The following is a 13,507-nucleotide window of genomic DNA, read 5'->3' as shown; positions in this document are numbered from 1 at the left end:
CTCTGTTGGCAGGGGACTCGGGTGGGTGTGGATTGGTGTGGGAGGTGTGGAATCAGCTAGTTACCTGGTAAGCAGTTCAGGGATTCCTCAAGTTAGAGCCCCAACTTGGCAGGGTAGGGAGCAGGGGAGTAGGTGACCCCAAGAAAGCAGCTGCAGTCTTGTTTGGTGGTAGAGCAAGGATGGGGTGGCCTTTGGGCTGACATGCAGGCCTGGTGGCAGGTGGAGGAGGGGGCTTTCGTTAAGGAGCACTTTGATGAGCTGTGTTGGACCCTGACGGCCAAGAAGAACTATCGGGTGGACAGCAACGGGAACAGCATGCTCTCCAATGAGGATGCCTTCCGCCTCTGGTGCCTCTTCAACTTCCTGTCTGAGGACAAGTACCCTCTGATCATGGTTCCTGATGAGGTGAGGGTAATGGCAGCCCCAGAATCACTGGGGCCAGGCCTCAGCAAAACCATGAATCATCTCTGCAACTTTCCCACAACCCCCTTCTTCTTGGTCTTCCCATGCTGGTGCTTCTCTGCCCCCAGCTGTCCCCAGATGCTAGAATTGCCCGGACCAGAATAATTGTGCCGTCCCCCAGGGAGAACCAAAACTACACTTACTTCAAGCCTCTGTTAACCCTCAAAGTAGGAAAATGACCTGTAGATTCTATGTACACAGAGCTGTAAATGCCTGATACCTTACTGGGCTTTTAAAAATGAAAACCATTTAAGATCAAATGGCAGGATTTAAGGCACCGTAGCAGTCTGAGAAGGGTACTATATGAGAGGAAGGGAGACTTTCCTGGGATAGCTGTCCAATTACCCCAGGGGGGTGGGGCAACCAAATCTGGCTCTGGCTCTAGATTTTTCCCTTCCTGTCTTCTGTAATTTGGGGAGAGCCAGGGCCAACCCAAATCAGGGCTCCAGAGAGGGTATGCTGGGAGTAGAGGCTCTACTGCCTCAACTCAGGTGCCCCCCAACCCACTTCCCACCTCTCTCCCCCATCTGTTCAGCCTTCTCCTGACCTTTTGGTGACTATGAAGATGCCAGGGTCAATTTAGGTCTTAAGGTATAGAGGGGAGGAATCCTCCGTGTTTACAAGTCCTGGCACATCCAACTGCACTCAGATTTGTCTCCTTGCTTCTGTTTGTGGGAAGGGTGAGGGAAATATCTAATCCCTGAACTGGTACACCCCCACCCCCCCACTCCCAGCTGAGACCCAGGAGGCTCCAGAGCAAGAGAGTTTCCCAAGAAGCTGCTGGGGCAGGAAAGGGACATGTGTCTCTCTACACTTGGTTCAGCACCCCTGTCAGACTCCTGTCAGGGCAAGGTGGCCCCTCATTGGCCAGAAGGCTGTTTGCTGCTGCGATCAACATGTATGAACAAACTGCAGCAGGATGTACCCCAACCACTACTTCCTGTTCCTCTGTAGCAGGTTTCCTGTCCCTGCCCTGCTTACCACCACCCCCAATCCCCTTAACCTCCCATAAGGGAAGGATCCTCTGGGTTGGAGCTTGGGCTTGGAATAAGGACTCAGATGGGATTCAGGAGATCTGAATCGAGTTCTTGCTGCCACCAACTTGCTGTATGATTTAGAACAAGTCACTTCCCCCTTTGGGCCTCAGTGTTGTCATCTGCAAAGTAAGGGTATTGGATGACAGGGCCCTTGCACCCCCTCTGATGTATTCTATGATTTGCTGCCTCTGCCTGGCCCCTAGCCCTCGGCCTTCACCCTGCCCTTAATTTAAAGCATGAAGGAGTGGGACATGGGACTGGAGGTTGGGGAGGGGAAGGGGATGCCTGAATTGAGGTTGGGGCTCCAGGATTCCCTCCCAAATCTACCCTGGTTTCCACCAACATTTAGTCCTCTGGTCCCCCACTCCCTGTACCTGGTCACCCCTGTCTAGGCTCTGGGGAGCGAGAGGGGGCACCCTCTGGTATTGTCGCAGGCAACACTGCCTGCTGCAGCCACCAGGCTTTCCTTCTCCTCCAGGTGGAATACCTGCTGAAGAAGGTGCTCAGCAGCATGAGCTTGGAGGTGGGCTTGGGTGAGCTGGAAGAGCTGCTGGCCCAGGAAGCCCAGGCAGCCCAGACCAGCGGAGGGCTCAGCGTCTGGCAGTTCCTGGAACTCTTCAACTCGGGGCGCTGCCTTCGAGGTGTGGGGCGGGACACTCTCAGCATGGCCATCCATGAAGTCTATCAGGAACTCATCCAAGATGTCCTGAAGCAGGTCAGGCCAAGCTGGGAACTGGAGGAGGACCCCCAGCTGGGGTGGATGGGGCGTGCCAGTGAGGCCTCTGACTCTGCTCTGGCTGGCAGGGCTACCTGTGGAAGCGAGGGCACCTGAGGAGGAACTGGACAGAACGCTGGTTCCAGCTGCAGCCCAGCTGCCTCTGCTATTTTGGGAGTGAAGAGTGCAAGGAGAAAAGGGGTACCATCCCACTGGACGCACAGTGCTGCGTGGAGGTGAGGGAGACGGTGACGGGGTAGAACACAGGTGTGAATTTTGCTAACGGTTTCAGAAGAGATGGCTTATGCCTCACACAACACAGCAAAATGTTCTAGGAATCCTCTTGAAAAGTTTTTCTCCTTCACCCAAATTCCATTCCCTTTGACAACTCTATATACCTCCTTCATCTTTCTCCACATCCCTCTCCTTTCCCTCCCTTGGCTCTGTCCCGTTATTATTTTAGTGGCTTAAAACAATTCTTTAAATTGTGGTAAAAAGTGGGGGGAGGGGCATCTGGGTGGGTCAGTCGGTTGAATGTCTGACTCTTGATTTCCGCTTAGGTCATGATCTCATGGTTTGTGGGTTCAAGCGCCCAGTCGGGCTCTGTGATGACAGTTCAGAGCCTGGGGCCTGCTTCGGATTCCGTGTCTCCCTCTCTCTCTGCCCCTCTCCGATTCATGTTTTCTCTCTGTCTCTCTGTCTCACTCTTTCTCAGAAGTAAGTAAACATTAAACTTTTTTTAATTGTAGTAAAAACTACACATCTATCATGAAATTTGCCATTTAAGTGTACAGTTCATAGCATTAAGTACATCCACAATGTGTGTAATCATTACCACTATTTCCAAAGCTTTTTCATCATCCCAAACAGAAACTCTCTACCCATTAAAAAATAACTCATCCCCTCCCCCACCCCCTGCTAACCTCTTTTCTACTTTCTGTCTCCATAAATTTGCCTGTTCTAGGTACCTGGAGTAGAATGGAATCATATAATATTTGTCCCTTTGTGACTGGTTTCTTTTACTCAGCATAATGTTCCAAGGTTCATCCATGCTGTGGTGTGGATCAGAACTTCACTCCTTTTTATGGCTAAATAATGTTCCATTGTGTAGACAGACATTTTGTTTATCTACTCATTCATTAATGGACAACGGGTTGTTTCCGTCTTTTTGCTGTTGTGAATAATGCTGGTTTGGACATCCATACAGAAGTTTCTGGGTAGACATATGTTTTCACTTCTCCGGGTACACACTGAGGAGTAGAATTGCGAGATCATATGGAAATGCTGTTTAACTTTTTAAGGAATAGCCAAATTGTTTTCCATAGCAGCCATACCACCTTACATTTTCACCAGCAGTGTACGTGGGTTCCACCGTCTACATCCTCATCAACATTTGTTGTTTTACATTTTTAAAAATCATCCTAGGCTCTGCCCATTTTTTGTCACGTAAGAAAACAGGTGTCACTGAGGACAGAGCATAGATCTGGGCAGAAAGCTGAGCCCCACCACTAACAGGCAGTGTGAATTGGGCACGCGCCACGACCTGTGAGAGCCTCAGTTTCTTTTTCTGTAAAGTGGAGCCAATAATGCCTGCCTGGCAAGGTTGTTTGGGAGGTGTGAAAAAAATGATGCACATATAGCACTACTACGGCCTCTAGAGCATAAGAAGTTCAATATGTGGTAGCTGTTATTTTCCGCTAGAATATGACTTAGGGGAGGCAGGGATTTCGGTCTGTTAGGCACACCTCCACCTCGGTATCCTAAATGCCTAGAACAATAAGCTGTCTGCAGTAGACACTCCAAAATATCTGTGGAATGAATGAGTGGAGAACTTTCTCAACAGGCAGGGCTATGTGAAAATGAATGATTTGGATAGTGAGGACCGTGTCACAGGAGGTGTTCAAGAATGATCTGCATAAGCACTCAGTAATGGGCTACATGCTAGGCCCCATGGAGAGATACCAAGATGAAAACGGCCCCGCCCTACCTCCAAAGAGCGGGGACTACAAGAGTTATGGGGACACAGTACGCCCATAACTAACCCCCATGCCAAGCCATCCAGGCTCCTGGCAGAGTAGGAGCGGTGCCCAGGGTGGATGGTCAGCGAGGACCGGTAGGGGATGGAACTGGAGCGTCTCTGCGGCCGGTGTGGCCCTGACCCCAGTGAAGCCAGCGTATCTGGGGCCACTTGCCCTCTCCCAGGTGCTGCCCGACCGAGAGGGGAAGCGCTGCATGTTCTGTGTGAAGACAGCCTCCCGAACGTACGAGATGAGCGCCTCAGACACACGCCAGCGCCAGGAATGGACAGCTGGTGAGTGCTCGCCGCCGGCTGGCTTGGGTCGCCTCCTTAGTGACAAGGGGGTGGTAACACTGTCCAGCGGGAGGCCGGAGACTGACTCGAGCAACTCCTAAGGCCCCTTTCCGGAGGTGGACCACCTCGAGGACCCCGCTGCCCCCGGCTAGCCTTCTGCTGACCCCCTCCCTCTCCCGCCGCAGCCATCCAGACCGCGATCCGGCTGCAGGCGGAGGGGAAGACGTCGTTGCACAAGGACCTGAAGCAGAAGCGGCGCGAGCAGCGGGAGCAGCGGGAGCGGCGCCGGGCAGCCAAGGAGGAGGAGCTGCTGCGGCTGCAGCAGCTGCAGGAGGAGAAGGAACGGAAGCTGCAGGAGCTGGAGTTGCTACAGGAGGCGCAGCGGCAAGCCGAGCGCCTGTTGCAGGAGGAGGAGGAACGACGCCGCAGCCAGCACCGCGAGCTGCAGCAGACCCTCGAGGGCCAATTGCGCGAGGCGGAGCAGGTGGGGACCGCACCCGGCGGGGGACAGCTGGCAGAGAGATGCTGGGAGACCCGGCTAGAGAGCTGAAGGCCGGGGGCGGGGCCTGGGCCGGGGGCGGAGCCCACGGGCTGGGGAAGGAGGTGCGTGGAGGCGGGGCTTGGAATGAGGGCCTTGGAACAGAGCCTGTGCACCTGAATGAAACAAGCGTATGGGACAGGGCCAGTGCCAGGGGCGGGATAAGGGGTGGGAGTGCAGGAGGAACCTATCCAAGTGATGGCTGGAGATGGAAGACGGGGTGGGGCTGGGAGCTGAGTGCTACAGGTGTAGAATTCGGACGCCTTGGCTGGAGGCGGGGCAACTAAAGACGGCGTTTGGGGATGAGTTTGGACCCACGCTGGACTAGGTTGGACTACACTTGATCTAAGTTTACAGTGGAACCAGTTCGGGGAACGCAGGATGGGAGGAAGGAGGGACGAATGTGGAGGCGGATAGGCATGTAGGTGAATTAGATATAGGATTTAAGAGATCTAGAACTGGAGTTACAGACACCTGGATTCAATCCCAGCTCTGCCCCTTAGGAGCCTCGTGATCTCAGGCAAGTTAGCCTCTCTGTGCCTCATTTACTTATCAGTGACATGTTGGTGCTAACAGAACTGTGCTCTTAGAGGTATGGTGAGGATCAAGTGAAGGAACACCTTTAGTTGTTACAACAATTATTATAATTATAGTCACTCCCTGCCTAGTACTAGCCTTAATTATAGTTATAATGCCTAATATTAATAGGACATAATACTGATTATTAAGGCTGGTGCTAGGCAGGGGGTGACGAGCCCCTTTCCCCCATGTAGCCTCTGTTCACTGACCATTATCTGACCTAGTCAGGCTCCCGGAAAGGGGTCAGATCAGGAAACCCCAACATGAAGGAGCCCCCCCAGACCCTCACCGGGAGACAGCTAGTTGGGCCAGCCTAGTGGAGCTCTGGGGAAAGGGCAGCCTACCGGCGGCCCTCCCTGCCCCACGCCGTGCCCCCATGGACGCGGCTCTGTGTCCCCGTGCAGGCCCGGGCCTCCATGCAAGCCGAGATGGAACTGAAGAAGGAGGAGGCTGCCCGGCAGCGGCAGCGCATCCAAGAGCTGGAGGAGATGCAGCAGAGGCTTCAGGAGGCCCTGCAACTGGAGGTGAAAGCGCGGCGGGATGAGGAGGCTGTGCGCCTAGCCCAGACCAGGTAGGACTGAGCGGGACCCCTCCTGGTTCCCCTCCCTGACTCCCCAGCGTCCCGCTGGCGGGGCACCCGCGAGGTGCCTCGGCCGTGGAGACGACACAGTGTGCGCCCGGCAGACTGCTGGAGGAGGAGGAGGAGAAGCTGAAGCAGCTGCTGCAGCTGAAAGAGGAGCAGGAGCGCTACATCGAGCGGGCGCAGCAGGAGAAGCAAGAGCTGCAGCAGGAGATGGCGCTGCAGAGCCGCTCCCTGCAGCGAGCCCAGCAGCAGCTGGAGGAGGTGCGGCAGAACCGGCAGAGGGCCGACGAGGACGTGGAGGTGAGGCCCGCAGTGGCAGAGGGTGGAGGCCGGCGGGGTGAGCGCCTTAACCCGCAGGAGCCGGAGCCTTCCCTGAAACCCCGAAAACCCTGAAACCCTTCCTGGCTGTGTGGCCTCAGGCCGGTTGCCTGACCTTTCTGAGTTTCAAGTCCTTCACCCGGGGAAGGGGACCGGTAACAGCATTGTTACGAAGACCAAAGGAGATGATATGTGGTATTTAGCATGTAGCAAGTGCGGAGGGAACATTAGCTGCTATTTGCTTCATGGTTATTGATCTGCGCAAAATGTTCTCATACTCTTCCAAGCCCCCTCCCTTGCTGTCCCTATACCTTGGCTCTAATCTCCGTGGAAGAGGGGTTGATGTCATCGTCGTCGTCGTTGTTGTTCTTTTACAATTTTTGATGTTCTTATTAATGTCATTTTATTCGCTTTGTTGGCCGACATGGTCATAGTAAAAAATTTGAACACAGAAATATGTACCATGGAAAGGGAAAGTTCCTCCGTGGTTCCCTCACCCTACAACCACTGCTAATGGCTGGGTGAGCAGTGGAGTAGAGCTTTTGCATCAGGTCCTGCAGAGGTGGTGTGGTGCGGTGGTCAACGTCGGTCCCTGGGCAAGTCACTTAACCTCTTTTGCCCTTCCTTGTTGTTCACCTCTGCTCTGGAGGTTAACTAAAATAATAAATATGCTTTGCACATCTTAGCTGCTTAATGAATGGAAACCATAATTATGATTATTTTTGACCCTTTGGGGACCCACGAGACCCCTGAAACTGGAAGCTAACTCTGTTCACATATCTCACTCTTTATGAACATGTGTGAGTTTTTCTGGGGAGGTGATCAATAGCCTTTGTCAGATTCTAAGGGGCCTGCAAACCTGAAAAGGTCAAGGCACCCTGTTTAGGATGGTCTGTTCAGTGGGTCTCTGACCCACTCCCCATTGGCCCTGTCCCCCACAGGCTGCCCAGAAGAAGCTGCGCCAGGCCAGCACCAATGTGAAACACTGGAATGTTCAGATGAACCGACTCATGCATCCAATTGAGCCCGGAGGTGAGAAGGGGTAGACCCTGGAGCTTTGTCTGGAGTGGGGAGAGGGAAGGGAAGGAGAAAGGGATACCTCCAGATCTACAGAGTCTGCAGGGGATCAAAGGTCAGGAGGTTCTCCTTTACCCCAGGGACTGAGGCAAGGCCCTTCAACCTGTCCCCTTTGCACGTACCTTTCTCCTTACACACGGCTGCCTTTTCTCTGCCAGACAAGCGTCCCACCACCAGCAGCTCCTTCACAGGCTTCCAGCCCCTTCCACTTGCCCGCCGTGACTCCTCCTTAAAGCGCCTGACCCGCTGGGGATCCCAGGGCAACAGGACCCCCTCACCCAGCAGCAGTGAGCAGCTGAAGTCCCTCAACGGTGGGGATGAGGCTCCCATCTCGGCTTCCACCCCCCGGGAAGATAAACTGGACCCATCGCCAGAAAATTAGCCTCTGCTATCCCCTTCCCCACCCCCCAACCTCATACCCACCAGAACCTGGCCACAGCTGGCCTGTGGGTGATGCCAACCCCTGCAGAAGAGGGAGCTGAGGACCTGGTGCCAGGAGCCCAGGCCCTCTAACCATGAAACAGTCCAGAACGGAGCCTTGTTTATTTTGGGCACCAGCCCCAGACCCCTGACCACTGAGGCTGTCTGGGATGTTGATCCTTGAGAACTTGATCCTGTGCCTTAACCCCAAGGACCCTATGCCCTGGGCTGGAAAAGAGACCAAACAAGCAAGCAAGCCAGCGGCATGTGCCCTCAGACTGCCACCAAGCTGTAGAGGCACGTTTCTAAATAAAAACTGCCCTTGGAGTGAATCCTTGATCAGGTCTGCCGTCCATCTCTCCTGCCACGTCCTCTCTTCCTTCCTCAAGTCCAGTTATAAGTCTCAGGAGTGAAGTGGAGTGCAGTGGCTAGGAAAGTACATTCTGCCACTTACCAACTGGGTGACTTTGGTCAAGTTTGTTCACCTCACAGTGTTTCAGTTCCTGTGTTGGTAAAACAGGAATAATAATAAGATGTAACTTATAGGGTTGTTGTGAGGATCAAGTGCTTGGCACATGAGCAAGGACTATTATTAGTATCACCCAAAAGTGTTTACTGAGCATCTATTCTATGCCCCAAAACTTCCCTGTTATTTAATTCTCATGGCAACCCTGAGAGGTGGATGTTATTATTCGCATTTTACAGGTGGGGAAATTGAGGCTCAGAGAGGTCAGATAACTTGCCCAAAGCCTTCCAAACTTGCTTCTTTTCCCATATTATTTGACTCACTGACCTTGTCACCCAAGGCAGAGATATGGGAATCTAAGATGCTCCTTTCCTCTCATCCCCCTCGTGCAAAACCATCATGAAATGTGGTAGGTTCTGCTCTACTCTCTCATAGCTTTCAGTCCCTCTCTATGGCCACTGTGGCTGCTACTGTGGTTAACCTAAGGCCTTTGTATTCTCCTGCCTGCTCACCTTTGACTCCTTTTTCATCTTGCCCCATATCTAATCAGTCAAGTCAAATTCACATTCCCTTATGTGGCACATGAGGCCCAGGAAAGCCTCCTATGCCTCTGCTTTACAGATCTGCTAACAGTTCTCTCATTTTCTTCCCCTGGGCCTGCACGCTGGCTGCCCTTCCCACCTTACTTCACATAACAGCCTTCATAACTAGATGCATGAGTTCCTTGAGGGCATGGACGTATCTTCTTCAACTTATGTCCCCAGTGCCTAGTACAGTGCTTGGCTCTTAGCAAACATGCAACAGTGTTTGTTGAATAATTAAATTCTAAAATGAATGACTGGGTGTCACACAGCTTAAAAGTGATAAAGTAGCTAAGATTCAAACTCAAGCCCATTCATTTATTCAATGAATTATTCGTTAAGCTCCTATATCATGCTAGGTGCTGGCTATAGGGCACAGAACAAAACAAGAGAGAGTCGCTGCCCTCCTGTAGCTTATGTGCTGTCTGATATCAAAGTTCAAATCTTTTGCCAGTACCCCAAACTCTACTGCAAGGAACTTCATTATAGTCTATGTAAAGTGCCATGAAACGAAACTACCAGTATAGCATGATACGTATTTCAGGGATGGGAAGTGAGGTTCAAACTCTAAGTGCAGTACAATTCAGGAATTCAGAAGAAAGGGAAGCATTAGGCAGGAACTGGGATTCACAATGGCCCTTAACTTTTTTACTTTTTTTTTTTTTTTACTTTTTTTTTTTTAACGTTTATTTATTTTTGAGACAGAGAGAGACAGAGCATGAATGGGGGAGGATCAGAGAGAGGGAGACACAGAATCTGAAACAGGCTCCAGGCTCTGAGCGGTCAGCACAGAGCCCGACGCAGGGCTCGAACTCATAGACCGCAAAATCATGACCTGAGCCGAAGTCGGCCGCTTAACCGACTGAGCCACCCAGGCGCCCCTGCTTTTCTTTTTAAGTTTATTTATTTGAGAGAGAGAGCACGTGCACAGGGGAAGGGGAAGGGCAGAGAGAGAATCTCTGCTAAGAGTGTGGAGCCCCACTTGGGGCTCAGTCTCATGAACCTTGAGATCATGACCTGAGCTGATCAAGAGTTGGACACTTAACTGAGACACCCAGGCACCCCGGCCCTTAAAATTTTTAATAAGAAAGGAGAGCAAGAGGGGTGCCTGGGTGGCTCAGTTTGTCGGGCATCCGACTTTGGCTCAGGCCATGATCTCACGGTTCGGTTTGTGGGTTTGAGCCCCACGTCAGGCTCTGTGCTGACTGTTCAGAGCCAGGAGCCTGCTTCGGATTCTGTGTCTCCCTCTCTCTCTCTGCCCCTCCCCCACTCGTGCTCTGTCTCTTTCTCTCTCAAAAATAAGCAAACAGTAAAAAACATTAAAAAGGAAGGAAAGCAGGAGAACATGGAAACAAGGTAAGTAGAAAGAAGCATAACACATCTGTGAGCACAAGAAATCTGGATTCTGGATATCGACTGGGAGGATCAATTGTCCTCTAATTGGAGTGCGGTGTCTCTAGGGTACAACGAATTTTAAGAAAATCAGTGTGCAGATCCTCAACTTCCAAGTGTTCCCTCTACCAAAACTGCTTCCCTCCTTCATAATGCCAACTTCCCTACTTTCAGTAACAAGGTTCACCACTCACTCACCCACTATCTTTCAATGGCGGACTACCCAGAGGGGTAAACGCCCTGGAACACTAAACAAAGCAACAATTTGCAATGCTGGTGGTGCCTGTGGGTGCTGAGGAAATGAATGGCTCAAAAGCTGGACAACAAATTCTTTTTGTTTTCAAGCAGGAGGTTTCTAAATCTTTGCTTTCAAAACCTAGAAGGACTTAATTGCATCATCAGCTGAAAAATCATTAACAATCTCTTTTTATAATAGATCTTTGTGATTTTTTTTTTTTTTTTTTTTTTGGTAAACAACTGAGATTTAGATGCCACTGCTCTGTCAAAACTCTCAGTTCCCATATACTTACTGATATGAACAAGGTTTCTCAGCTTAAAAATGAAAACATGGGCCTGGAAGGGATGCTGAATGCAGAATTCCTGAAGTAAGTCATGTTCAACTATAAGCATATGAACTACCTAGGGAAAAAAACAGCCCATCCATTCATTAAGAAATACATTTTCTGGGGGTGCCTGGGTGGTTCAGTTGGTTGAGCAGTTAAGCATCTGACTTTGGCTCAGGTCATGATCTCACGGTTTGTGAGTTCAAGCCCCGCGTCGGGCTCTGTGCTGACAGCTCAGAGCCTGGAGCCTGCTCTGGATTCTGTGTCTCCCTCTCTCTGCCCCTCCCCAACTTGTGCTCTGTCTCTATCTCTCAAAAATACATGAAACGTTAAAAAAAAAAAAAAACAAACCCACACTTCCGGGGCACCTGGGTGGCTCAGTCGGTTAAGTGACCTACTTCGGCTCTGGTCATGATCTCAGTTTGTGGGTTCAAGCTCTGCTTGGGATTCTCTTTCCCTGTCTCACTCTGTCCCTCCCCCACTCATGCTCTCTCTCTCTCTCTCTTATCAGTAAATAAATAAACTTTAAAAATACATTTTCAATGTATGGTTTGTGTTTATGTGTATTACTTATAAAAATCATAATATTTATATTGATCCGATCAATTGGGTATTACTAATTTTGTAATGGCCACTCAAACCAGAAAAAAATTCTCACTTAGAGTTATAAAACTCTAAACTGTAAAAACTATATAAAACTATAAAGTTGTATGAAACTGAAACTTTTTTAAATTCTCAACTTATACACATATTTTGGTTGCAGAGATGTACGATACAGTAATCAATAAAAAATGCAAAATATATATTACATTGATCAGATTTTTGAGGGGAAATTGGAACTAAAATGCAAGTGCAAGGAGAAAAGGAGACAATGTAAAATTTTTTATTGATAAAGAAGAGCTTCTTCATGTATTTTTAAGATGGATGATGGATGATGGTAAGCATCAAATCACTATGGGATTTGGGGCTTATTCAATACATTTAAAAGGGTAATGGGTGCCTGGGTGGCTCAGTCATTAAGCATCTGACTTTGGCTCAGGTCATGATCTCATGGCTCATGAATTCGAGTCCCACATTGGGCAAGCTCGTGCCCCGCTTCAGGTGAGTTTGAGCCTTGCCTCGGTGAGCCCTGCTTCTCCCTCTCTCCCTCCCTTTCTCTCTGCCCCTCACTCGCTCCCTCTCTCTCTCTCTCAAAAAGAAAAAGGTAATAAAGCAGTTTTATATGGCAATGTCAATATTTATAAAATAGAAATTATATCCATTTTCTAAGTTTTAAACTAATGGTGAGAAATATTAGATGTCACCTTAAAAATGTGCAGGGAGATGCATAGTTGTGTACTTTATACTATATATATATACTTATATACTATTTAGGAATAGAGAGGCAAAACAATCTGAAGACTACCACCCGTGACTAGAAAGGTAGAATGAAGCCTGATTGCAGACATTCTTGGAGACTAGGTAGAGTTTAGTCTTGAGGTGGCAAGCCAATCCCTAAACTTTCAGTTTCCTCACCTGTAAATGAGGTCCATTCCAGGTTTTGGAATATTCTATAACTGGCCACAGGGAGGCGTTGATGGTTGAGATACTGCTGGGAAGATAGCCCTGATGCCTGAATGCCATCCATATTGGAACCGGTACGAAAAGCTCTCAGTCTTGAGGGACATAACTAGGGGGCAGGAGAAGATATCTTCCAGTCTTTTTATTTTTAATTTTTAAATTAATTTTTAAATTTTATTTTTGAGAAAGCACAAGTGGGGAAGGGGCAAGAAAGGGGACAGAGGAAGAGAATGTGAAGCGGGCTTGCCGCTAACAGCAGCAAGCCCAACGTGGGGCTCGAACCCACAAACTGCGAGATCATGACCTGAGCCAAAGTCAGATATTCAACTGACTGAGCCACCCAGGTGCACCATACCTTCTAGTCTTTTCATTCCAGGATTAGAAAGTAACTCCTCTGCCCTTTCCAACATCCTGGACAAAGGAGTGTGTATCCAATCTCTGATGCCCTCAGAGATAATCATAAACTCTGGGGACCATGTGAAAAGCACAGCCATTGTGGTCCTAAGTCATCCCAGTCTAGTTTGTATGGCAGGAGGAGCAGGGAGGTAGGGCGATTGGCTGCAGTGCAACAGGCTGTTGCACATTGTTGCCAGGATCTTCAGGGTGCCGCCAGGGTGCCGCCAGCTCAAGTGCAAGGTCTCCCCCGCTGAGAGTCGCTTTTCTGGCCCCTGCTGTAGGTGAGAAGGGGGAGGAAGGGAAATACCAAGGAGACTGATTTTAGGAGGCTAAATGGCTGTGGTGGAGGTTGGAATCCAATTCAAAGCAAATCTAGCTTTATCTCACACCATACGTTATTATTCAGTTATGCTATAATTAGGCATCAGAACAGGGTTCTGAGACCTCTGGCTGCTCTGGAAAGGGTTGCAGAGGCTTGGCAGCGACCAGCTTTTCCCCCTTTGAGTTGC

At 50.0% G+C, this 13,507-nt stretch overlaps 1 protein-coding gene across 1 annotated transcript in view; it reads left to right on the top strand.

The window, feature by feature from the left end:
- DEF6 (DEF6 guanine nucleotide exchange factor) overlaps positions 1–12,719 on the top strand; it is a 23,002-nt gene extending 10,283 nt beyond the window's left edge. Inside the window, exons 3-11 of the mRNA XM_049653385.1 lie at positions 220–405; positions 1,978–2,214; positions 2,304–2,450; positions 4,417–4,525; positions 4,711–5,009; positions 6,047–6,213; positions 6,327–6,525; positions 7,485–7,575; positions 7,779–12,719. Coding sequence (XP_049509342.1) covers positions 220–405; positions 1,978–2,214; positions 2,304–2,450; positions 4,417–4,525; positions 4,711–5,009; positions 6,047–6,213; positions 6,327–6,525; positions 7,485–7,575; positions 7,779–8,002 — 1,659 coding nt within the window. The 3' untranslated portion in view covers positions 8,003–12,719. The remainder of the gene's footprint in view (positions 1–219; positions 406–1,977; positions 2,215–2,303; positions 2,451–4,416; positions 4,526–4,710; positions 5,010–6,046; positions 6,214–6,326; positions 6,526–7,484; positions 7,576–7,778) is intronic.
- The last annotated feature ends 788 nt before the right edge of the window (positions 12,720–13,507 follow it).

This window comes from Panthera uncia, assembly GCF_023721935.1.
Source record: "Panthera uncia isolate 11264 chromosome B2 unlocalized genomic scaffold, Puncia_PCG_1.0 HiC_scaffold_24, whole genome shotgun sequence".
In the NCBI taxonomy this organism is placed as follows: Eukaryota; Metazoa; Chordata; class Mammalia; order Carnivora; family Felidae; genus Panthera; species Panthera uncia.
Note: the sequence above shows the minus strand (reverse complement) of the source record. Positions and strands in the feature narration are given on the sequence as shown.